The sequence below is a fragment of the Brassica napus genome, chromosome A8, assembly GCF_020379485.1.
Source record: "Brassica napus cultivar Da-Ae chromosome A8, Da-Ae, whole genome shotgun sequence".
In the NCBI taxonomy this organism is placed as follows: Eukaryota; Viridiplantae; Streptophyta; class Magnoliopsida; order Brassicales; family Brassicaceae; genus Brassica; species Brassica napus.
The window spans coordinates 16,665,056-16,692,178 of NC_063441.1; the positions used below are offsets into that span (position 1 = coordinate 16,665,056).

The 27,123-nt window shown below is 31.3% G+C and overlaps 2 protein-coding genes and 1 long non-coding RNA gene across 3 annotated transcripts; 2 read left to right on the forward strand and 1 right to left on the reverse strand.

Annotated features, from left to right (window-relative positions):
- Positions 1–1,289: 1,289 nt before the first annotated feature.
- On the reverse strand, positions 1,290–9,957 carry LOC111200094. The gene is made up of 5 exons (XR_007315401.1): positions 9,748–9,957; positions 9,353–9,487; positions 9,138–9,251; positions 2,825–8,904; positions 1,290–2,698 (listed from the first exon to the last, which is right to left on the reverse strand). It is a non-coding gene; the product is annotated as an uncharacterized LOC111200094 (long non-coding RNA).
- Positions 9,958–10,236: 279 nt separating this feature from the next.
- LOC106361398 (AP2-like ethylene-responsive transcription factor ANT) lies at positions 10,237–12,631 on the forward strand. Its single transcript, NM_001315805.1, is given in 8 exon segments — positions 10,237–10,570; positions 10,676–11,225; positions 11,315–11,397; positions 11,530–11,538; positions 11,645–11,733; positions 11,836–11,960; positions 12,052–12,128; positions 12,210–12,631. Coding segments are annotated over 8 exon segments (1,689 nt in total).
- An 11,453-nt stretch (positions 12,632–24,084) lies between these two features.
- On the forward strand, positions 24,085–26,830 carry LOC106359937 (1-aminocyclopropane-1-carboxylate synthase 8-like). The gene is made up of 4 exons (XM_013799555.3): positions 24,085–25,087; positions 25,178–25,309; positions 25,416–25,576; positions 25,678–26,830. Exons 1-4 carry the CDS (start codon positions 24,941–24,943, stop codon positions 26,645–26,647), a joined length of 1,410 nt encoding a protein of 469 aa, XP_013655009.2. The 5' UTR covers positions 24,085–24,940; the 3' UTR covers positions 26,648–26,830.
- Positions 26,831–27,123: the final 293 nt, after the last annotated feature.

Here is a 27,123-nt window from a genome sequence, read left to right on the forward strand (position 1 = left end):
TTTTTACACCAAATCCTCTCTAATAGAACTGCAAAAATCACACCATTTTAGTGCAACACTAAAATTTGACACCAAATTTGGTGTGACACTATTCACTACACTAAAACACTATTAATCCCACTAAAATACTATTCACTTATTTTATTACTAAAACATACAATTAAATAAATAATAAATAAAAAATTTAATATATATAATATTATAAAATAGTTTTAGTGCCCTTAAAGTTAAAAGTCTACCAAGCTCGCAGGTTTTGAGACTAGAGCTGTACCAAAAGCTGTAAATTTACTGTAGTTGAATTAAGTAAAAAGTGTCGTTAGTGGCCTAAAGCTAGATCAGACATGGCATACATAATACAAAAAACAAGAGAAAAGAAGATACATCAATATATCAGTCCCTTCCGGAAACATCAGATCAAACTCAATACTTCAATAGTATTGTCTGTAATAACTAATAAGTAATTAAATACATATTGGAAAAGGCCCAATGGGCTATTTATTTCTTTGTAAGCATGCGAATCTTAATATAAAACTATAAAAAATGAGAAGACATGCTTGGTCGCTGTCTCCGCTCTCTAATCTTCTCTGTGTATTATGAATTTCTCTGCATGCAAAATCTAATTTTAGATTTCGTGTTGGATTCTATACCTTATATTCCCAATCTACCCTTGCCATCAAACGTCGATATTAGTAAATATTTCTTTTTTTTTGGTCAAACAACATTAATAAATATCTCTCTTTTCTCTCTTACACAGACATTTATACATACTAGGACCTTTTCCGGGCTACGCCCAGATTAATTTTCTATAACATTTTTATAATACTCAGATCTTATGGATCGAAAAACAATTATATGTCTATCAAATACAAAACTTGTTTAATGGTAACTTGAAAACAATATAGTTTACCCCTTTGTTTCTTACAAAGCGGAGATTCTCTGAAGTTACTTTACTTCCTTCACCTCACCTATGAACATAGGGTTCCAGCGTCTTCGTATTCGTATGAATCTATCAAATCTTCTACGTGGCATATTTAATCTTACCATTTATGAATTCTCATGAGGCTGAACTTTAATTACCAAGATTCTTTTAAATAATTATGTTAACATAGTTGATATACGAATTGAGATGTCTGAGAATGATCCTATTGGAAGTTGAAATATACGAATTGAGATGCCTTTTAAATATAAGACCTTAATTTTTGAACAACTTTCTAGATAAGACCAAAATCAAGATTTTAGACAAAAATCAAGATATATATAAAATCAATCCTAATTTAAATATATTATATAGTTTCATGTCTTTGTGTTTAATATTATCTTTGGTTGTTGCTTGTTTTGGTAAATCTAAAGTTTGACTAATTTAATGAAAAATTGGTGCAGATGTTGCGTATGTTTGTGAGAATTTGAGTTAAAGGAAGAGTTGGTGGAAATGCCTTCATGCAAACACATATTTCATTTTGATTGTATTCACCTTTGGCTCTGTTCTCACACCACTTGCCCTCTCTGTCGCTCCGCTGTCCTCATCTCTTCTACCAAAACCTCTGTGGAGGACGACAACGACCATCCAAACTCTTCTCACACTTCACCGGTGTGACTCATAAACCCGAAAGAAATAAGCAAATACAAATTTTGTTAGTGAGTAGATCATCAATACAAAAATTGTAAATCTTCAAATTTTATTAGATTTTGATGATGCAAGAGACTGTATTACATCACACTACAAAGTGAATATATATATATATTGTGTCTTCTGCCTGAGGACTTATTGTTAAAAAAAACCCTAACAGATGAAGTTACTTGAGTAAATAATAAATCTGAAGTTTCACGTAGAATATTCATTAAACACAGAATATTTTGCTGATAATATATATTTTATAAAGAGTACAAACAACCTTATATCTAAGACAGCAAGGTAAGTTTGATATATGCAAATAAGAATCTGAAGGGTTTTCCATTGATGTTCTAAAGAAATCAATGTTGAGTGGCCATCTATAGCAAGTGAAACCCATAACTCAAAAAGGAAACACACATATAAAATTCAGAATCTATAAAGATAAAGAACATAAAAGGATGATGATGGTTTTACTTTTACCTGTCAGACCATTGCTTTAAGTCCTCTTCTGATGGTTTGAGATGAAGATCAACTAATGATGATTTTAAGAACTCGTAAAGTTAGATTGTCATCGATTACCCAGATTTTGTCCCTTGCAAAACCCATGTTGATCCAGAGATCCACAATCTACAAAAAAGACATACATACTCACTTTCAATTACAATGTTCATGCGAAAAGATACAATAATGAGAGAACTAACTTAAAATTACATGAGGATAACAAATATGAATCCTTCCACGCATTGATTTTGGGGGTTGAAACCAATACGATCATAATCCAGAAATCTAATAGCGAGAGAAAGTGAGAATCTAATTTGGCCATCGTTCAATCTTATATATGAATCAACCGTTAATAAATCGGAAAAGCTAAAAGTGTCATACCGCCACCTCCACGGCCACCGTATTCACCTCCACCACGGCCTCCTCCACCGCCGCTTCCTCTAGACTGAGACTCGTTGACGGTGATGGTACGTCCGTTGAGCTCCTTTCCGTTCATCTCATCAATAGCATCCCTCATCGATTTCTCATCCTTGAAGGTCACGAATCTGAATCCCCTTGATCTTCCCGCTCACGATCGTTAATGATCTGTCATAAACCAAATCAAAACAAAATATCAGCAAAACAATCTCACAAAATCTTCGTAACGATGATGAACCAAAGAAATCGTAAAATTCTCCCGACTCGTAAAAGCAGCAGGAAGATTAAACGTACCGATGAGACAAAGCAAGTAACAGTAACAAAGAACATAGTAACAGAGTAATCGAATCAAGTAACAGAGAAACATAGATCGGAATCAGATCCGCCTAGGATTGAGAAGATGAATATTAAAGGGATAAATTGATTTGAGGAAGAAAACGAAAAGATAGATCGCAAAATAATAAATTGACGTAAAAGAATTTTTTTTTTGTTATTTGTGATGACATGAATTTTTTTTGTTATTTATGATGACATGGCAATTTGATAGGTTGTGAATTTTTTGCTGAGGTGGCGTAGTTTAGGAGGTTTCTTATTCTCCTTTTTTTAATAGTGTTAGATGTATGTAAGATTTAATTTAATTATTTATCTTGATTTTAATGATTTGTCTATTATTGTGTTTCTCCTTTCTCTTTCACCATACATGCAAAATCTCCTGCATTTCTGTCTTGTTCGGGTAATTATGTAAATAACAGTGGTCCTAATTTCTAAAAGCTTAAACATTGATCCCTGCGAGCAACTTTTTTGTACATGTGTTCATATGAGATACGATATATACTTTTTAATTGAAATTATCCATTTAAATGGGTTATAACATTAATATAGATGACATAACCAACCAAATGTTTCTGCTTTTATGGATAGTTCTATATGTTGCACTTGATTGTAGATTCTTAGATAGAGCTAGTTTTATTCAAATCCATACCCAAAAAGCTGGACCAGAATGTTATTCGTGGATTTGTGTGGCTGTAATTATTTAAGCAAATGTCGTGATTCTGAGGGAATTAACATGTATAAATTTGTTTTAAGCGATTGGTGATGTTAAGTGAAAAATATGAATTACTATCTAAGTAAAAAAAAAAAGAATTAGATTGTACAGCATTAACAGAGTAAGCAAAGTAAGTGAAAAAATTATTTATATCATCTATACTATTAAAGTAAAACTTGTAATAGAATTATGCTCATGCATTTTAAACTTATTTACAATTCTATGTCATTTTTATATTTATGGTTAATAAATTTAATTATTTCGTTGACAAAAAAAATTATTTCAACTGAATTACTATATATTTCTACTGTAGCATTTAGGACTTCAAAGTATACATCATTGATAATTACACGGTACATAAATTACTGGTTCGGTAATATCGTAATACTCTGAAAAATTTAGAAAAGCATAACTATAACAAAACTGGATCTCACACGGTCCTCTTTATTTACTACAAGAAGATCCATCTGGAATTTTTAACAACCATTTTTCATATTTAATCACTTTGGGCCAACTTTAATGTTTTACAATTTTTAATAAGATATTAATGTTTATATGGTAACAATACATCATTATAAAACATTTGTTTAAAAACATACATTATATTGTTATAAAACCTTTCAATAAATAAATAATAGTATCTTGTTATAGGTATTAATAGTAACAATCAATAAACTAAATGATAACAATTTTAGCTAGATGGTAACAATCACATATTTATATATGAAATATATATAAATGGTAAGAAACACAGGTCAGCCCATTTAATTAACTAATCAAAATATGGTTTTAATAATTTAAAATTAATTCACAAGCTCAAATATAATTAAAATAATTTATTGTACAATTAAAAAGCCAAACAATAGTTGATTTGTTGGTATAAAAAATAAAAATGAAACTTATAATACTTACAACAATATATTATTTATTTAAAAATTCAAATTAGATTTTAAATTGAAAAAATTCTGCCCTTTAAAATCTAGTTTACTCCATAAAATTCTCAATAAATTGGAATTATATTTTCTCTTAGTTACTGTTTAATTTGAGAAAAATACACTTTCATTATTATTCTAGATGTGAGGAGGGTAACAATATTTTTTCCTTTTTCACATTTTTTCTCTCATTTTCTCTTTTTACAATCCTCTTTTAAATCTTGAAATTACCAATCACACCTATATTCTGGTGTATTTCTTACTTGAACATAAGGTGCAAATCTCAATGTAACTATAACTTAAGATGTTTGAAGAAATCTAATGACATCTTTAGTTATATATTTTTTCTTTAATTAAATTTTGTTGTATAATAAAACCTTTTTTAACAAATTAGTGTCATTGCAAATTTTACATTAATTTATCTATTTTATCCTTAATTAAATTAAATAAATTATTAAAATTATAAAAAAAGATAAAAATTAATCTGCGTGAAAAAATCATAAACAACGTCCAATTTGAAACAATATATACTAGTATATTACAAAGTTTATATTTTTTCGTCACTACTAAGATTAATAAAATTAAAGTATATGTATTCATTAGATTCTTCCAAATTTTAAGTTCTAGCCTAACTGTATGTCTTAGTATCTATCTAAATATACTTCCACATTTCATTACATTTCATTAAGGCCTTATAAATCTGCAATGACTATTTAATTTATAATCGAAACCAATGACTATGAATATTTCACGGGTACAATAGTCATTCAAAAGTCACCATAAGGCCAAAGAGTCGTCTCTGTCTCGAAGATCTACAGCTGCTTCGCCTGGTAACAGAAAATAAGTAAATGGTGAGAGATCTCATGTGGCGTTTTCCGTTTGCCTTCTCAGTCGCGAATTGGGAGGATGTTGACATTTTGTTTATCTCGTCGTTTGATTATTTCTTTGTCAGCTATCTGTGGCTTGATTATAACTTTCGAAATTCATTTACGATTCAAGGAAAAATAAAGACAAGTATCATGAAAAAGACATAAAAATACCAGTCGGACCCAATAAAACTAAAACTAATTGGATATAAAGCCACTATTAATTTTGATGTTTGGTGGAATTGTTAATCATTACCAAAACCAAAGGAAGGAACGAGGGACCTCTACGTGCATATGATTTCCCTCCAAAACAACTGCTCCCACTACCTTTTTTCCTTCCAACAAAATCATCCACACTAGAAAATCTGTCTCTTGTAATCACTTTCATGCAAAAAAAAAAAATTATCTTACGTAATTTCTTTTGTAATCTCAAATTATTGCTTTTCCGGTTCTATTATTTAATGATACTATTGTTTGGTAAACATCTTATCAATAATTATTCTTCCTTAACTTTACCTGATATCTCTTATCTTATTCTAAGGTTATGTTGATTTCATTTTTAGTTGATTCATATTTATAGTTGATCGTATGTAATATAAAGTTTATTTGTCCCTTTAATATATTCATTTAAAAGATAATTAATTTTAATGCTTTAATCATTAAAATAAAAGTTTTTGTCCATTAAAGGTTACCACCGCTTAATCCATCATTAGGCAAATATTAACTTTGATCAAAAGTGTTTAATCAGAGAAATCTTTTTAACACAGAAGAAACTGAGAACATTTAAATAAATAAAATCTGATAGGGGTAAATTATTACATGTCTTAACGTAAAAAATATCAGTTAACCAAATATTTTATTTTAATAAACAAAAATCTGTATCGATCAAGACTGCTAGAGCAAACCCAATGGGGATTTATTAGCATGAGCTTTTTAAAATACATATATATGTATTTTTAAAACCTTTGGTTGAAAAACCCCATTAGGGTTTGCTCTTATGTCATTAAAAATGGCGGTTCTAAGTCGAGAAATAATAATTGTTGTATATAATTCTCATTTGAATTCCCTCTGCTGCATGCTGCAGGTATTTGACCGACGACAATACGTTTAAAGGAAAATTATCCAACAGAAAGAAAATGTTTCTAGACTTCTAGTGGTAAGGTATAAGCATAATTTTTTTTTCTTTCTTAAAATTTTAGATTACTGGGAAATACTCTTATGAAAGATTAATAAAGTAATGTAAAAGTATAAAAATATAAGGTTTAACAATGATAAACCAAACTGCTTCGATATAAGCAGAGTTATGAAATTAGTACAGTGACCGAACTTAGTTATAGACTTATAGTTTAGGTTTAATGAAAGATGATAAAGATAATCGGAATTAAAAGACAAAAAATGCGTTAGTTACAATAAGAAATTAAGAATGGAAAAACGAAACCAAATATATACCAACGTCTAAAACGATTAAAAAAAAAACGTCTAAAACGATTCCATACACAAATTTATGTTTTGTTCAAAAATTTGGCTACTATTTTTTGTATATTCCGACGGCAACACAAAATATTGATCAATATTGACTAAACTATTTCCATTTTAAAATTGGAAAGCTCTGATGCATAATAAGTCAAAGTGATTAAAGATGGATGGGTGGTTCTTCAGCAAAACGGCGCCGTATAGGTGTCTTATCCTACGTTACAGCTGGTCGTGGCAGAGATCATAGGGCCTACGTATGTTTGAGGTTTACTGTACGTAAGACTTTATAGAGATCTAGTTAGAGTTCTCACTGTACACCTAAAAATCAAACTCGTAACATGTATACACACACACATGCACATTACGTACGTATATAACTTAGTTTTCCAAAAATTATAATCTATGAAAAATGTTCTAAGTTCTAACCAACTGATTTCTTTCTAGTTACATATTATTGGAAAACAATTTATTCGTTTCGTGCATTGGGATCTAGTTCGTCCTTTTCCAAAAAAATCTCCTTAACTCAACATGTTATTTGATCAAAAAAAAAAAAAAACTCAACATGTTATTAAACTCTTAATATAATTTGTTGCTGAATATACAAACATGTCACATATATAGAGACAGCATTGTGTACACATATTATTGTCTCATGTTTTACAAAATCAAATATAAATACGAGTAGCGACCCACTTGGTTTGAGGATTTTGGAAGATAACGATATAAAAAGATGCAGCTCAAATGATCCAGAGTTATATATGTCGGGTCATTTAGAGCCGTGACCAAAATTTTCGTCGTAATTTCTACGGTCGCTGAAGAGAAATTTTGGACTTTTCTTTAACCTTTTGTCTGTTTATAGGTTTGTATTCGTATTTCTTTTTCCCAATAATATAATATGTAATGTTCAAAAAATAAATAATATGATATGTATTATGTTTTGATAAAAAAATGATATGTATTATGTATGTTCACCATAAGTAAAACGATTCATTTCAATATTTAACTTTTTGTGTGTTTCGAAATGAGTTATAAAAAATGTTAAAGCCTAATGGAATACAATTTATAAAATGTTTCGAGAGTGCGTTTGAATGTCCTAACAAAAAAAAGTTATAAACTTTAAAATGTATTTTGATATATTTTGGAAAATTTAATATGATACTCCCTACAAGTGTTCTGTGTGTTTTACTGATAGCTGTATTGGAACTGATATCTCATATGACTCATATCCATTAGTCAAGCCATAACCCATAACAATGTATTAGCTTTGAAATGTATATAGATGCTTTACAAAAAAACATATAATATGTGGAAGGTGGGGATTTGTAGGGCTAAAACCCAAAATAAATTATTTTTTGAAAAGAAGTGAATAAATTAAAGAAATGTCTTTCTCGATAAGAACACAGATCCCAACGTCTTCAAACAGCAAATGTGTGTGCTTTGTTCTTCCCTCTTAGAATAATATAAGAGTACTCTCAAAAACCTCTCCTATATCCTTAGAGCATGATTATCCCTATCACCTCTTATGGGTTTCTTAATAATTTTTAATTAATAAAATTAACCTAAGAATTTAAGTTAAGAAACTTCTATTTTGAATGGTCCAATGGGAGTTTCTTAGTTAAAGGTTCTTAGAAAAAAATTATTAATTTTTTTAAAAGATAAAATTTATTTATTAAATAAAACATATTAAAAGATAACATTAAAACATAGATTTGAAAAACAACATAAAAATAAAGATTAGTACAATAATCGAAAATAATCTGAAAAAAACATTTGTGAATAATATTTGTGATCAAAGAGAGATAATGAAACTTGTTTGGTGAGAAGAAAGAATGAAAGTTGTTTGGTGAGAAGGAGATAATGAGACTGTGTGAATAAAATGCTTGGTGAATCACAACTTTATATAGAGAAGGAGAGAAGAACCAAAACCAACATGTATCTAACATACAGACAATACTCGTGAATTGCATATACAACAAATATATACAACAAATCTCGTGACTTCTTTTGATTTGAATGAACGCCTTGTGACTTCTGTTGAACATCTTATATGATATCAACCTGTTATAGAAGGAAGATTGGCACTCTACGGTTAAAAATATAACACACACACACCTCAAACTGACACCGATTAACTTCTATTATGTTTCACTTTCGTCATAGGACTTTGAGTGTTACTCAAAACAGTTCAATACTCAGACCTACATGTAACACAATAACAATGCCTAAATCGTACTCTTGTATCTTCTAGCAATGCCTCTCTTCACAAACAAACAAAAAAAACAAGATGTTACCTTCATATCCAACATGATAGCAACGGCTTTGTCGACAAAGAAAGAGATACATAGATGGGACTCCATTGGTTCTGTAAGTTCTGTTCAACTCCATCCCTAGGCGTATCATCTGGGCTGTAGTTTCCATTAAAAACAGAGAATGACAAATGATTAGAATCTAGACAAGACACATAGGTTTTACCATAAAAGAAAGCAAGTGTTTTTTTTTTTGTTACCCGAAGATGACAGCGTTCCAGAGCAAGATGTTGTTGTTAGAGGAGCACCACTGATACCAGCAGGAGGATCTTGCAGCAACCTCCTGGAATCCCTCACAAGTCTCTTCCTTGCTGGTGTTGACATCTCAATCTCTTCTAAACCATAAAAACAACAACAAGATTAGAACTTGTAATCAAACATATCCATGATGTCTCAATTGCAAACATTTCTTACAGCAAGCAGAACTCTCTCAAATAAACCATAGATTCATATCTTACAAAGAGATAGATGAAACCCGGAACAGGAATTACAAACCCTAATTAAGAAGATAACCAATTAAGACAAACCACAACCCTAAATCATCGATATCACAATCAGTCGACCAGGATCAAGACAAGATTAAAAGTGGACGAACCTGTGATTCTCAATGGAGAAAAAGAGACGCCGTGAAGAGATCAGAGAAGCCGGAGGAGACCAGAGAAGCCGGAGGAGATGCCGTGAGGACGGTTTCAACTTTCAATCGCCAAAAGAGAAGTCGAGAAAGAAAGAACAGAGAGAAAAGAAAAGAGAGAAAAGAGAAAAAAAATAGAAAATTTTCTGTGCTTACACGTGTTCGAAAAACCCCTTTAAAAGCGGTTACCAAAATCCCTTACTAAGGATCGGTAATTGCCTACTGTTTTAATTTTCATTTAATTAAATCAGTTTTTATCTTTAAGAACCTCTTAAGGTTCTGCGTTAAAGATGGTCTTAAGTCCCTTCCTTTTCTCTTCTTATCCGCAACAAAGAAAAAGATCGTGTGTTCGTTGTTTAGCTAATGATTGCGATTTAGCTTACCATTTCGAGAGATTAAAAAAAGAAAAAAAAGAGATACATTATAGAAAGAAGAGAAGCAGAAGAAAGGAAAATGAAGTCTTTTTGTGATAATGATGATAATGATCATAGCAACACGACTAACTTGTTAGGGTTCTCGTTGTCTTCAAATATGTTGAAAATTGGAGGAAGTGAAGGAGAAGCTCTATACTCATCTTCGTCTTCATCAGTTGCAACTTGTTCTGTTCCACCACAACTTGTTGTTGGTGACAACAGTAGCAGCTATGGAGTTTGCTATGGATCTAACTCGGCAGCTGGGGATATTTATTCTCAAATGTCCGTGATGCCACTCAGATCTGATGGTTCTCTTTGCTTAATGGAAGCTCTCAACAGATCTTCTTACTCAAATCATCATCACCATACACAAGGTTAATTAATTTAACGTAGGCATGATAACATGTTTGGTTTTCAAGAATTTATGTTTTATTTTCTATATTATAAAATTTTATTTTCTGGTTTTTTGGTTGTTTTAGTTTCATCTCCGAAGATAGAGGATTTCTTTGGGACCCATCACAGCAACACAAATCACAAAGAAACCATGGATCTTAGCTTAGATAGTTTATTCTACAATACCACTCATGAGGCAGACAACAACACAAACTTTCAAGAGTTCTTTAGTTTCCCTCAAACCAGAAACCACCATGAGGAAGAATCAAGAAATTACGAGAGTGTCCCTGGTCTGACACATGGAAGAGGCCCTTTTAATGTAGGGGTATATGGGGAATTTCAACAGTCACTGAGCTTATCGATGAGCCCTGGGTCACAATCTAGCTGCATCACTGGCCCTCACCACCACCAGAACCAAAACCACCAAGGCCACAACCAAACTCAAAACCACCATCAGATCTCTGAAGCTTTGGTTGAGACAAATGTTGGGTTTGAGACAACAACAATGGCTGCTGCCAGGAAGAAGAAGAGAGGACAAGAGGAAGTTGTGGTTGTTGGACAGAAGCAGCAGACTGTTCATAGAAAATCCATTGATACTTTTGGACAACGAACTTCTCAATACCGAGGCGTTACAAGGTTTTATTTTCTTATAATTCTTTAAATATTATTTGACTTTCGTCATAAAGTTTCTGTACTTATTCTATCGTTTAAATAATGTGAAATAGACATCGATGGACTGGTAGATATGAAGCTCATCTATGGGACAATAGTTTCAAGAAGGAAGGTCATAGCAGAAAAGGAAGACAAGGTCTAATGCTTTTATTTTTATGTTTTATAATTTACTTTTCTTTAGGATAAATGTTTTTTATTTGACATTTACTGACATTGTGGGTTTATTTTTTCTCTATGTGTGATTATGATTTGATGATCTTCTTCTCAGTTTATCTGGGTAAGTACACACTTCAATCTTCATGGATTCATGATTTCCCCCAATATTTTTCTAGGGAAAATAATGATGGGTTTTGACTGCTTTTTGTTTAATTAAATCTTTTTAGGAGGTTATGATATGGAGGAGAAAGCTGCCCGAGCATATGATCTTGCTGCACTCAAGTACTGGGGTCCCTCTACTCACACTAATTTCTCTGTAAACCATTTACTTTTAATCTATTTTTACTTCCAACTTTATATCTCTTTGATCTTTGATGTTTTATATTACGCTAATGGAGTTTTCTTTATTGGTTTAAAGGTGGAGATATATCAGAAAGAGATTGAGGACATGAAGAACATGACTCGTCAAGAACATGTTGCTCATTTAAGAAGGAGAAGCAGTGGTTTCTCTAGGGGTGCTTCCATCTATAGAGGAGTTACAAGGTCCTTTTACTTGCATGTATATAGCTTTGTAGTATATAGTTTTCATTTCATAAAAAATGTGAATACTGACTTTGTGGTTCTCTTGTAATAGACATCACCAACATGGAAGGTGGCAAGCTCGGATCGGTAGAGTCGCTGGAAACAAAGATCTCTACCTCGGAACTTTTGGTAATTTTCAGTGATAATTATCATCTATTAAAGCTCTTTTTAGATTGCTTGTATCTCACGGAATATATTTAACCCTATTAGGAACTCAAGAAGAAGCGGGGGAAGCGTATGATGTAGCAGCTATCAAGTTCCGTGGCACAAACGCTGTGACTAACTTTGACATTACAAGGTACGATGTGGATCGAATAATGTCTAGTAACACACTCTTGTCTGGAGAGTTGGCTCGAAGGAACAGCAACAGCATTGTGGTCCGCAACAATAACGACGAGGAAACCGCTTTAAACGCCGTCTTGGACGGTGGTTCGAATAAAAAAGTGAGTGGTCCGGAGAGGGTTTTGGGTTTTCCTGGGAATTTCTCGTTGCCTCAAGATGGTCCGAAGATGTTCGGAGCAAATGTGGTCGGAAACATGAGTTCTTGGACTACAAACCCTAATGCTGAGCTCAAGGCCGTTTCTATTACATTGCCTCAGATGCCGGTTTTCGCTGCTTGGGCTGATTCTTGATCCAGTCTAATGTCTAACTATGGTTTTCTTGGTTTAGCTGCTAAGTGTTTCAGTTTATCGAGGGTTTTAGCCGGTTTAAATTTGGATTCGGTTATAAATAGTTTATGCTTAGGAGCGGTATATGTTTCTTTTGATTAGTATTCATGTGAAACAGAATGAATCTAACATATGATTTTAACGCCTTTTACTACCCTCTAAGTTACTTATATATAAGAGCACTCGATCCCTATCAATAGTGGTCATGTGATTAAAAACTAAATGGATTTGGTAAAATCATAGAAAATGAGTTGGGAAAATACAATCAACCCGAACTGGTTATTAATAGTACTGTATTATGAGCATGAATATTCAGAAGCGCTGCAAGATTAGTAACTGATAAGAATGTTAATTCATGTAAATATATGGTAAGAAAATATTAAAAGAGACGGAGACGAAATATGACTCATATCTAATAATTAGGTTTCTTCTCACTTTAATTTTTGTTGTTGATGTATTGTTCTTTTTTGTTCAGAGAAATAATAAGATAAAGTAAGTAATATACGTAATTTCTCTTCAATAATGCGATTTGCTTTATTGACCATGTCGTCCCACAGCAATCCAACATACATCACCACCTCATTTCAAAATTCCCTACTTTGTCTCTTTTAACCTAAAGTTTCACCAAAATATTAGGTTGTAACTGATAATTCATTTTAGGAATGTATGGAATAAACGGAATAAAAAAGAAACAGAAAAGTGATAGTTTGATTTTTTTTTAAATTATATATATATATTCATATTTTTCAATTATATTTAAATTATCATTTTCCATCAATTTTTCTATTATTCTTTTTGATCATAAATGTAATGCATAATTATTTTTCAGTTTTTTTTTAAATACTCATTGATAGAAATACATACAAAAAAAATTATTACGTGAAAACTTACAAAAACCAGTTAATATTAAATAATAACCCATATTTCAGATAAATGAATGAGTGGTGTAGTGTTAAACTTGAACTGCACATTTTTTTTTACAAAAAAATAAATCATTCAAAAAAAAACACTCATTTTAATATTTTTTTATCCTTGAAAATACTAGTATTGATATTGTGGTAAATTAAAAAGAATCTTGAATCGTTCTCTTAGTTTGAAAGAGAGTGTATCGAAGATTATATTTTCAATAATAAAAGCCGAAGGTGTGAGCAGTGCCAATCTAAGACGGTTAGATGCCCCAAGCAAGTTTTAACAACATATATTTATATTTTTCCTAATAACAATATATAAATATATATAACATAAAATATCACATTAATTTTTAACTAATTAAACTGGATTAATAATTATTAAAAATAAATCTATAAAGTTAATTGTATATTATATTAATATTAATAATTAAAGAAGCGTTAGTTGCACTAGTGTCATAGAATATTAGATTTTATTCACTGGTTAATAATTCTCAATAAGTAATATTTATCTAAAAATTCTGCATATTTATAAATACTAATAAAAAAATTCAGAAGTATGCCTTCTCAATTTAGATGTCCTAATCTGGTGGCTTGGGTGGCTATCCCTCTGGACCAGCCTTCAGTGTGAGGCAAATGTTCTTCTCTCAAACTATTCGTGCTACAAAGCTCCTCATACTCTTCCTTCATATGAATCAGAAGCATTGTTTGACAACTTTTCATGTATGTTTGATTTGATGTCTGACATTAACGGATATAAACACACATAAAACTTGTAATGGGCTATATAATGTATAGTTTCATGGGCCATTAGACAGTCTTATGAGTATAAATTGTCATGTAGTCTTCCGGCTTTACTACGAAATTCATTTTTCCTTTTACTTCTTTATTGTTTAACAAAACCTTATGCACAATCAAATGATGAATTGAGTGTTAATCACCTTCAATTAAGAAACAAGAGGGGATGGGCGTTGATGATATGAAAACAATTGAAAGGAGTGAAAGATGGATTGGAGCTATATACATTAAGGACTAGATCCCATTAATAGCCCAAATCAAAATGCCACGTCTTAAAACCTACCATTCTTTTTTTTTATCAAGTTAAACCTATGTTGAGTCTCTTTATACCCTTCATTTTCAACTTCCTAAGGGCGGAGTTAGATTGTTTTCTTTTAAGTTTGGGGTAACGTTTAGTCGTTTTTTTTTTAACGTTTAGTCGTTTATTGTTAATAATTTTACTGTCAAAAATAATATTATAAAAAGATAGTAATAAGTGTTTGCCAAGAAAAAGTAATAAGAAAAAATGAATAATATTATTCAAATTTATATTAATTTTGACTCGAGGTTTATTTGGTTATTAGAATATCTCCCATGCTAAGCACATATCATTTTTTTTGCGTTTAAATTATATTTAACAATAATTTTAAATTTTTTTAATCAAAATTAAACTTACTTGAGGCACATTTCTAGAGATGGATAACACCTAAAAATATCATAACTGATACTTTCAGTTTTATTTGTATTTTATATATAAGTACATTTTTAAATAGAATTTTTAAAATTTAATATCATAAAAATGAAATTAAACATGAATGTTAAATATTTGATTTTTATATAATGACTTACAAATAATTGTAAGATACTAGAATATGATCTTTTATTAAAAAAACAGATATGTGAAATAGTAACCAAACCAAAACAAATCTGTAAATACCTGATTTGCATTATCATAACTGTTAATACATTTTTTCTCGGTGGGGTGGTATCACATCATTTGCTAATCATGGGCTGCTATTTCTTTCAAGTTACAAAACAAAACACAGTTTTGTCAAAGAGTTACATAAAAGAGATCGAATCAAAGAAGAATTAAACATACCATTTGTTTTGTTTTTGGATTGTGTACAGTTCTGCTTTTATTCTAAGTTTGCTTCAAAGAAAACTTTTTTTTAATCAAACACATTAATTTCATGTCATAAAGAGTTTACACTCCATTAGAGGAAGAGAAGTTTAACAATGAGAGAGCTAATTTTACCACCGAATCAGCCATCACATTACTCAAACGAAGCACATACCAAAAAGAAACAACATCAAAAGAAGAGCTAAACTGATAGATATTGAATAAAATACCGAACAAAACTGGAACCAAACTTTCTCTCTTCAACAACTTCACCAGGGACTGAGAATCAGACATGATCATCAAGGATTTAACATTCGAAGAGGCATCATACATAACCACCGAACGGATGGCGAGGGCTTCAGCCATTAACGTTGATGAGAAAAAGCTGCAAGACTCGCAGATGGGATCCAGTTTAGAGCGCGGACTCCAGCCTGAGAAAATGCCACCGATACCATAATTAATATCTAGTTCAGGCATCCCATGCTGCAACTACATTGCAGATCACAGTGCTAGGGCCGGCAGCAGGAGGAGTTCGCGACACACGAGGAAGACCAGTATTTGCCAGTACTTTGGCAGTGGGGAGATGGGTATGTGCCGATTGTCATTCTCTTGCATCAAAAATGAACATATGCAAGTATCCACTTTTTAGATAAGAGTTAAAATTGTTTATTATTACTTTCATTGGTGGCAAAGCTTTAATTTTTCAAACTTCTATTGAAAAATCAAGCTTTGAAGCAAAATATATTCAAGTGTCACTTTAACCTGAGATGAACTATTAAAATATTATTAATTGAAAAATAAGAGGAAGCTGCATCTAAATTAAGAGTAACCATAAATTTGTATGAATTTTTTAATATAGAAAAATTGAATAGTAAAAGAATGAATCGATGGAAAGTAAGAAAAGGAGATGAAAAGAGAAAGAGAGAGAATTTATGGAGTAAAATATTTTGATCCAAAAAAGATAAAACAGTTTATACAGCATATAAAACAGTTTTATATGTGATTTAAGAAACTTGAGAGTAATAATGCGAAAAAATTTAGAGATCACATTTTATTTTATCAAAAACAAATTTTGTAAGCACATGCTATGCCATGTGTAAAAAATTTGATTGCTCATGTGACTTTAGTATAAAGGATCCTAAGTAAAACTAATATATATAACTTATAATGAATACTAGAACGATAACTTATATAATATGAAAAGAATACTAGGTTTTTTTTTTTAAGCACGAAAAGAATACTAGGTTCAAAGATAATATTACATCGATTTTAATCTATCACTCCCATACATAAACAATCCCCCACGCACGCACCTTCGTAACGTCTCCCATTCCCTTACTGTTTGTTGTTTTTTTTTTGAGAAAACATACTGTTTGTTTTTAGCTGTAAACAGTGACGGTCCAATATCCTCAATTTTTTTTTGATGCCCTAATATGCATAATGCATTTGTTATTCATGTAAAAAAAATTTATGTCTTATATACAACTAAATTTTTTGCTTAAAATATGATGTTCTAAACGGTCGGTTCCCTCGCCTATGCTTGAGACCGGCCCTGGCTGTAAAAGAGAATGCATTCCAGAGAGATGCTACTGAATAATGATGTGATAAGAGTTATTGGTTCTATTAGAAATTTTGATAATTGATTATATATCTCAACAGGTCGAAAAATAAAATGGTTTAGACTTTATGGATAATATAAGGACTTAGTTTTACACGGAAAAAATATAAGGAGTTAGTTGACATAATATGTGTAGTTTTCGTTGACTTGGACAATGTAGGTACATATCCACCAATTATGCAACTTGTTAACGACACACAAGAGGGACTTCAAAGCCTAAACGCTATATATATATATGCGCTTCAAAGATATCACGTCTAGTTACTGGAATAACTCCGTGTGTTGCGTGTTTTAATTTCCTCCAGCTTGCACGGACATTAATTAACTCAACTGAAAATAAACTTCACATTTTATTGGGTTATAAGATCCAGTAAATTCAATCTCAAAGAAATCTCGAGACCTAAAATTTGTTACGAGGATCACTCAACTATAAAGAATGGATGTAAAAAAATACTAGTCAATGTGTGCAACATAATGAACTTGAACTTTATGGACCTAACTACTTGATTAACCACCGTATATAAGTTAAAATTATCTTTACGAAAAAAAGTTTGCAATCAAATATTGTTATGGTTATTTGAACACATTTATAGTTCTCATGTTTACCAAAAATAAAATTATGCAATCAAATATATATATTTTTGTCCGAGATTTTGTAGTCGAGTGGTAAAGGAAATGGTTTGGGACGCCAACACATTTCATGTTCGATTCGGCTTGCTGTGCGAAACTACTTCACATTATTTTAGACATCCACATGGATATAAGTCTTTGCTTTCGATCCATTTGAACATCGGAAGAGAGAATCTATCCGTAGGCTAGACCTTTCCTTAATGATTAATCTAGGTTTTTCATATGTCCGAAACACTTCAGATTAATAAAAAAATTATATATATATAATTTTTGTTTGCTGACAAAAAAATGAAATCAATTTTTGACTTCAGCTAAAATAAAGACCAATTGAATTGAAGATCGAGTTTATTCAACGGTAGTGATTAACATTGTCGGATTTTTAAGCCCTTTATCAAAAAAAAAAAAAACATTGTCGGATTTTTTGGTTGCTTATGAAACACTATGGCCATCCGAGTCAAAAGTAAGACATAAAAATTGGATAAATATGTTTTCCTTGTCAAAATGAAAAATATCGAGCTGTTTTTGTTTTTATTTAGAAAGGAAGAAGAGACAAAAGAAGTCATGTAAAATTGACGATGGAGGGGATGAAGAAGGGTCCTACGTTATGGAAGAGGTGAAGCAAATTGGTCCATAGAGTGTCTCTCGTAGAAAATTCTTGAGGATCGAGGCAACGTGAACGTCACGTTAATTGTCACTCAATCTGAATTGGACCCAAGTCGATTAGTAGAAAATGACAATGATTATTTATAGATTGGCAATACTATAAACCCCACTCCATAGAAATTCACATCGTGACTATTAATCTTGTATAGATATATATTGCATTCACGGATAATATGTGACATTTTCGTTGTGGGACATATATGCGTTTGGGCTTTCACGTGCTTATTAATTATTATTCCCTTATATCCCTAAACATGTAGTCTCTGTTCCCTAAATTAAGATTTTTTTAGAGTTTATTTTTGTTCCAAATAAATAAATTTTCTATATTTTTAAGGTATTTTTGTATTCTTCTGAGAAACATTAATTGTGAATATTTGAATTGATTAAATTTTATTGGTGGATAGTTATTGAAAAATGTATAAAAAATAAATTTTAAATTAAATTGTAAATATTTATTGTATTCTTAATAAACGTGAAAACTCTAAAAAAATTTACTTTCGAAAACAGATGAATTATTTCGTAAAATTTTGATTACTGATCGCACTAGAATATTTTCTGAAACATGTGCATTTCTTTTATAAAGGAACAGTTTACACAACAAATCACTAAAACTAAAGCAATACACTTTTACCAAAAAACTAAAGCAATAAACCGTAGTTTGAATATTATGCCATTCACATAAGTAAAACCGATCCCATTAATCTATAATTGATCGTTACCCAATGATTTGGTTAGATCGAGTGAACACAATTTAGTCTTCGAACGATAACGGGTCACACTGCCGTAAATAGTAACAAAAACTTTTACATGTTTATATATTTTTGTTACTATTACAACTATATCGCACTTGTCCCGCATGTTACCATTCAGAGGTTTACTTTCATTCATTAAACTTTAACTTACAAACTACAATAACAAGAAAAAATTATCCACCCTCTACGATAAATAGCATTTGGTTATTATCGACGATAATAACCAAATGCTACAACATCAAAATAAGTTAAACAAGATAGATATTCAAAAAAAATTGAGAAACAAGTAATAATCAAATTTGAAATGTTTTATTACTCTTCCACATATTCAACAAGATATATAGCACTACTATGTGGAAGAGTAATAAAACATTTCAAATTTGATTATTACTTGTTTCTCAATTTTTTTTGTTATTATATGTATATTACCATTTTATCTATTTAATAAGATATACTTGTTTAATTATGAATATCAAAATTAGATAATTAAGATATTTAAAACATGTGATTACATATATCACATATGTTATACTAGATTTCAGTAGGCTAAAAGTATAAAAATTTAATTTGACCTGACTAATTGACTATAACTTGGCAGCATGTCGAAGAAGCTAATTCTGAAGTAGAAATTCCCAAAATAGTGAAGAAGGGAAAAATATCAATACAGGATAACATTAATGCAGTTTGACAAATGATACTACATGTGTACCTCTAGCTGAATATATTTAATGGCAATGTATTAAATGTTTTGATTGTGAACACGGTTTGACTAAATCAAAGAAGAAGGTTTGGAGACTTAAGGCGCCGCGGAAAATCAAGCATTTTCTGTGGCAAGCTCTGTCTGGATATGTCGCCTCAGCGAGCAAGCTAAAAGAAAGACATTGCGGTAACGACTCGGTCTGTCAACGCTGTGGTGCGGAGAATGAAACGATTAACCATATCATCTTTGAATGCCCGCCAGCGATTCAAAGTTGGGCATTATCGACAGTCCCGACGTCTCCGGGGGTCTTCCCGAGTTCCTCAATCTTTGTTAACTTTGATATGCTACTGAATTTGCAAACAGATCCTAGCAGAGCTGAGAGCACGGCCTTCTTTCCATGGTTGATCTGGTACTTATGGAAGGCACGAAACGATAAATGTTTTAATAACAAGGATACATCACCTGTGGATACCCTGCAACTAGCGGTTTCGGAAGCTACAACATGGAAGCTAGCGCAGATCCTGCCGGACATCTTGGAAGCAGCAGACGACGGGAATGAGAGGATAGCGGAAGTGGAGGAACAAGAAAGGGTGGGACGATGGAGATGCCAGCTCGACGCGTCTTGGGTCCTAGAAGATACTGGAGTGGGGCTGAGTTTTATTGTGTTCGATGGCGACATGGAGGTAATGCGAGGGCAAAGGAAACTAATCAACGTCCCATCCCCACTACATGCGGAAGCGGAGAGTTTAGTGTGGGCTATGGAGGAGCTTAGTAGCCGTGGGTTCCAGCAGGTACGCTTGGAATCAGACTGTCAACAGCTGGTACACATCATCAACTTCTCTAAGAAGTGGCCAGCACTTGATCCAGAGCTTGATGCCATTGAGGCACTGAGAACTTCTTTTATTTCCTTTTCGCTGAGTTTTTTACCTCGTTCTTTGAACTTCCGTGCGGATGCTCTTGCAAAAGAGGCCCGATCACGTGATTTACACTACATGTTGGTTGACAGTATGGTCTCTATTCCGCTAGCTCACGAGGCTAGTACGATAGGACCGGTTTAAGTTTGAAATAAAGCTTTTGATGACAAAAAAAAAAAAAAAAAAAAGGTTTGACTAAATCGACCTATAATCAATGAAATGATGAATTATCAAACTAAACATACATATATTTGGCAATTCTGATCGTTCGAAAGAGCACTTTGTAAAAGAGCATTGTATAAATAGTCAAAAGTTTTCGCGAGATACATAACTTCTAATCGGCAAACTCTGAAAGTCAAAAAGTGTGAGAAAGATTGTTTTTCTTCTAATACGGATGAAAATAGAGTACAAGTCATATGAACTCTTTGTACAAGAGATTTTTTTTTTTTGAGTACCAGTGTTTTTTATTAAGATGGAATCACAAGAAAAAAGTAATAGATCAAAAACTAAAAAATAAAGGGGAAATTGTTTTTTTAGGCCAAAAAATAGTAAGTATGTCACATTAGACTAATCTTATATATTTTATGTCCTATTAGGCTAAGTATTTTCAAAATGACAATAATGCATTCAATTTCAATTATAAATTCAAAATTACAATTAACAAAACAATTTTTTAATATTAAAATATAATAAATAGTTAAAGTAATTAAAATAAAAGAAAACATTAAAAATCCTTTTAAAAAACTAAACATTATGTCCCACAATTTTTTTTTAAAAAAAAATTCTGAAAAATTGATTTTTCATATATGAAAACTGAATATTTCCAAATATTTTCTTTCCATGTTTTTCAGAGCTGATTATTGTTATCCGTAGAATACAGTAAATCTATAGGACTCTGTTCTACAAGTTTTTAGATTTATAATAATGTGTAGATTTTGATTTCTGCAAATTTTAGATTTACAGCAAATTTGTAGAACTCTTTTTCTACAGGTTTTTAGATTTATAGTAATATGTAGATTTCGATTTTTACAGATTTTAGATTTATAATAATTTGTAGATTCTGATTTCTACATACTACAGAGTGATAAGTTAAGCGCATAATGTGCATTCGAAATATTTAGAGTGTTATTATTTACGTAGATCATATATTAAAAACTGGATTTTATTTTTTACTTCATAGAATATCATTTCTACTTTAAGTAAAATAGAATCTGAAATTATGATTTAAATATTTTTAAAACTGAAAAAAATATCACTAAATTCATATAGGTATTTCGTTAGTAGTTACTATTTTTTCAATTTTTTTTGTTTGTAAAAATATTTATTTAATTTATTTTCAAAAAATATTAAAGGACATTAAAAACATAAATGGTACAAAATGGAAATTAGTCTAGTGAGACATAGTTACCATTTTTTTGGCCTAAAAATAATTTTCCCAAAAATAAATGATCACAAGAAAAAGTAATATTGGATCCGTTTATAAGATGTCGTGATCTATGCGTACAAGTTACTACGGAAAACTTGATTAATCAGAGAGTTAAAAACTATGCGCGAGTTGAACAATAACTATTGTTGTCCCATTTTTAATTATATTTTCATCATTGTTTTCGGCATTTTACCAGCTGGGACAACATACGCACACTAAGTAAAATTAAAGTAGATTTTTGAAAAGATAGAAGCAAAAGCGATCGTTGAGACGACATCTGTTTAAGCTTTAAACTGATAAACACGATGTGATTCGGCATCACAAGATGGATTAACTATTCAATTTTGGGAAATACAAGTTGAGAACGACATATAGAATGAAATAAAAAAGACAAGTACTACGAAGTTTTTTGGGAAAACTGTTTTTTTAGAGCAAAAAAAATGGTAACTATGTCCTTTTAGACTAATCTATATTTTGTGTCATATTTTCCTATAACACTCTTTAATATTTTTGAAAATAAATTTAATAAATAATTTTACAAACAAATTTTTTTTGGAAAAATAGTAACTTTTGATAAAATACCTATATGAACTTAGTCATATTTTTTCCAGTTATAAAAAAGTTAAAATTATCAATTTCATATTATATTCTAAATAAAGTAAAAATGACATTCTACGAAGTAGAAAACGAAATCCATTTTTTTCATTGAATCTACAATGTTTAGAATACGTGATCTACGTAAATAGGAGTATTCTAAAAATATTTAGAATACACATTCCGCGCTTAACCTATCGTTCTAAAATCTTTAGAAATCAAAATCTACACATTAATATAAATCTAAAACACGTAGAAACCGACTTCTACAGATTTACTATAAATCTAAAACATGTAGAAATCAAAATCTAAACATCACTATAATTCTAAAAAACTGTAGAAACCGTTTTCTACATATTAGTTGTATTTTACAGATAAAAAATCAGTTCCTAAAAATATGGAAACAAAATATTTGAGAATATTCACTTTTATATTTTGAAAAAAAAATTGATTTTTTTAAAAAAAAAATAAAAAAAACGAAAAAGGAACAAAAAAATAAAAAAAAAACGAAAAAAGAATAAAAATTATAATTTTAAGGGCATTACTGGCATTTTGAAAAAAATTAGTCTAATAGGACATAAAGTAATATAGATTAATATAAAGGGACATAGTTACCATTTTTTTGCTCTAAAAAAACAATTTTCTCAATTTTTTTTTCTTTGTAAAAAAGTACTACGATTTTCACACCTCAAAACAGTTAGTTAATTACTGGTTCGATATCCAACCATATTAGTTTCCGAAAATAGACTTATCCATTTATTATTAATATAATTTGTAAATTTAATTTAGTGGTTATCATTATGCAAAAAGAAGAAGAAAAACTTGAATTAAACTTTGTATGTTCCGACACATTTCCGGCGATAGAACTAACTATATAATTCGTTCAAAGATTTCATCTTGTTCTTGTTCCCATTGGTTTTAAAATGTTTTAATTTCGTTTGTATAGGTCATCAATCATATTTTGATTTGGTTATAAAATATTACTTCGGTTTTATCAAGTTTGAAAATAAGACAGACTATGTAATGCAATCAACATAATCGCATGCGTTGAAACTCTCTATCCGATGTGTAGAGAATATCCTCATGTCTTTCTATATATTAAAAACTAGTATATTCTAAAACGTGCACCAAAAAATAATGTATATTCTAAATTTTCATTTGTGTTAAAATTTAGCACCTGATTTAGAAACTAAAGAATGAAATAGTTTTCTATTTAATTATTGTTTTAATACTTTTGTTATATTCTCAAATTTGGAAATAAATTAATTATATATATAGATCTAAAGATGTAAGGATTTGTTTTTGTTCGTAAGTAACACTTTTAATGAGTCTTAGAACCTAGCTTAAACGTGAATGTTAATTTTAATTCCAGTATTTTTCAAGCCTTCCAGTTGTAATATTGTGAAATTTTGTAGATATATATTTGAAAATATAATTTAGATTACAATTTAGATTACATAAATAAATATATCTATTAAAGGATATATAAAAAATACAGCCGACAACGTTCACAACATGTATAGATTGTGAAGCAGCCTGGACCAACATTAACATGGTCCAAAGAGTTCCTAAATGCAACAATGGCAATTTCACATTCCTTTTTTAATTATTCGTACTACTTGTTGCCAATATATTTTAATATGTGGTATATCCCATTTTACAAGTTGATTTTCCTGTCGCTATTGCTACTCATTACTGTTTCTCTCTTTGTTCTACATGGTTTTTTATTAACTATCCAAATAATTTTACTCTTAACGGTAAAATAACTTAAACGCACAAACGGCCTTTAGAAGAGAAAGGCATAACATAAACCGTTGTGGTAAGCGTGGTAATAACTCTTTAAGCTGAGCTTATTTGAGTGATTAGGGACGGTGGATGGAAACGCGTGAATTGATTAACATTCTTTTAATTCTCTTGATTAATCATTAAAACAAAAATTGTTGAAAATTTGAATATCTGACTGGTCAAATTTCTGTCGTGGCGTAGCATGAAAACTATATATAAACATCCACACATGCCTAGTGACCCTCTCCATCGTAGCTTACCTACAACATCTGCCACAATCCAATCAAAACACCTCTTTTCATTCTCTCTCAAATCTTCATTTCCATATCTACTTTTTCTCTCCACTTTATTCTCCTACCCCTTCTCTCTCTCTAGAGCTAAAGAAAATGGGTATTTTATCAAGAAAAGCTACTTGCAACACTCATGGCCAAGATTCTTCGTATTTCCTGGGCTGGGAAGAGTACGAGAAGAACCCTTACGACGAGGTCAAGAACCCTGATGGCATTATCCAAACGGGTCTCGCAGAAAATCAGGTAACTAGTTAACACTAATCATAAAACAGATTTTGACAATTAATGTATAGCAAAATGTTATAAATCTTATGGATTGGTTCGCTCTTGCAGTTATCTTTCGATCTTATTGAGTCATGGCTTGCCAAGAACCCTGAAGCAGCAAACTTCGAAAGAGAAGGCCAATCTATTTTCCGGGAACTAGCTCTCTTCCAAGATTACCATGGCCTTCCTTCCTTCAAGAATGTAGGATTATATAAGTATTTAAAATGATCGGATAAATATTATTAACTATTATCATATTAAACCAAAATTTTCTAAATCGGTTGTTTTTGTCATAACTATTCTTCAGGCTATGGCGGATTTCATGTCGGAAAATAGAGGAAACCGAGTTTCTTTTGATCCTAAAAAGCTTGTCCTCACCGCGGGTGCTACTTCGGCTAACGAAACTCTTATGTTCTGTCTCGCTGATCCTGGAGATGCTTTCTTGCTCCCTACTCCATATTATCCAGGGTTAGTTCACTTTTCTGGGGTCAAATTATTGCTTTTTTCACAAGTAACATGAAAACTTACGCTAACTAAAACCCTTTTCTATTTACATTTATCATTTGCAGATTTGATAGGGATTTGAAATGGCGAACCGGAGTTGAGATTGTACCAATCCAATGCACAAGTGCAAACGGATTCCGCATCACCAAATCCGCACTCGAAGAAGCCTACAAGCAAGCGCAAAAGCTTAACCTAAAAGTTAAAGGAGTCCTTATAACCAACCCATCTAACCCGTTGGGTACTACAACAACCCGAACCGAACTAAACCGTCTCTTAGATTTCGTGTCACGTAAGAATATACATTTGATAAGCGACGAGATCTACTCGGGTACTGTTTTCACTTCTACTGGTTTCATCAGCGTATTGGAAGTCCTCAAAGAAAAAAAACTCGAAAACACCGATGTTTCTAAACGTGTCCACATCGTTTACAGTTTGTCTAAAGATCTAGGCCTACCTGGTTTTCGCGTTGGAGTTATTTACTCCAACGATGATATTGTTGTGGCTGCAGCGACAAAAATGTCTAGTTTCGGTCTAATATCTTCTCAAACACAGTACCTCTTATCCGCATTATTATCCGACAAAAACTTCACTAAGAACTACCTCAAAGAGAATCAAATCCGACTCAAAAATCGACACGATAAGCTTGTGTCTGGTCTAGAGGCTGTAGGTATCGAGTGTCTCAAGAGCAATGCTGGACTCTTCTGCTGGGTCGACATGAGACACCTATTGAGATCTAACACGTTTGAAGCCGAGATTGAGCTATGGAAAAAGATCGTTTACGAGGTTAAGCTCAATATCTCTCCCGGTTCTTCGTGCCATTGCAACGAACCGGGTTGGTTTAGGGTTTGTTTCGCGAATATGAGCGAGGAAACACTAAAGGTTGCTTTGATTAGATTGAAGATGTTCGTTGATGGACCGTCATCTACTACAAGAAGTCAAAGTGAGCATCAAAGGCTAAAGACTTTAACAAAGATGAAAGTCTCTAATTGGGTTTTACGGCTATCATTTCAGGACCGTGAACCCGAGGAACGATAGTCTGGTTTATTTTTATAATAAAAGTGTAATAAATATGATTGGTTTTCATTATTTTTAGTGATTTATTCGTCAGATGTATCTTTTTATCAGAATTCTATATTTTGGTAAAGTTTATAGAGAAAAGTTCATGCAGTGTAGCTTTTTGTATAATTTGTTTAGTGAGATTTGAAAAGAAAAACAAAATTGTCAAAAATTGCTTCAGTATTACGCTAAAACATGTCACGTGTTAAATAATTGCTGGCGACATTTCTGGTTGAGAAGCCGTAATTTGGGTCCGACCAATAAATCCGCTCATCAATACTATTAAAATGGAAGCAGTCTAAAAAAATCTACTTATAAAAGTTGTTTAGACCCTTTCATTTCTCATTATTTTTTGGTTTACCTTAAATTTATACTAACAATATGTTACCATATATTTCTCTAACAATAATTTAGTCAGTTCTTTTATTTATTTAAATCTCACTCCTAAATCCTAA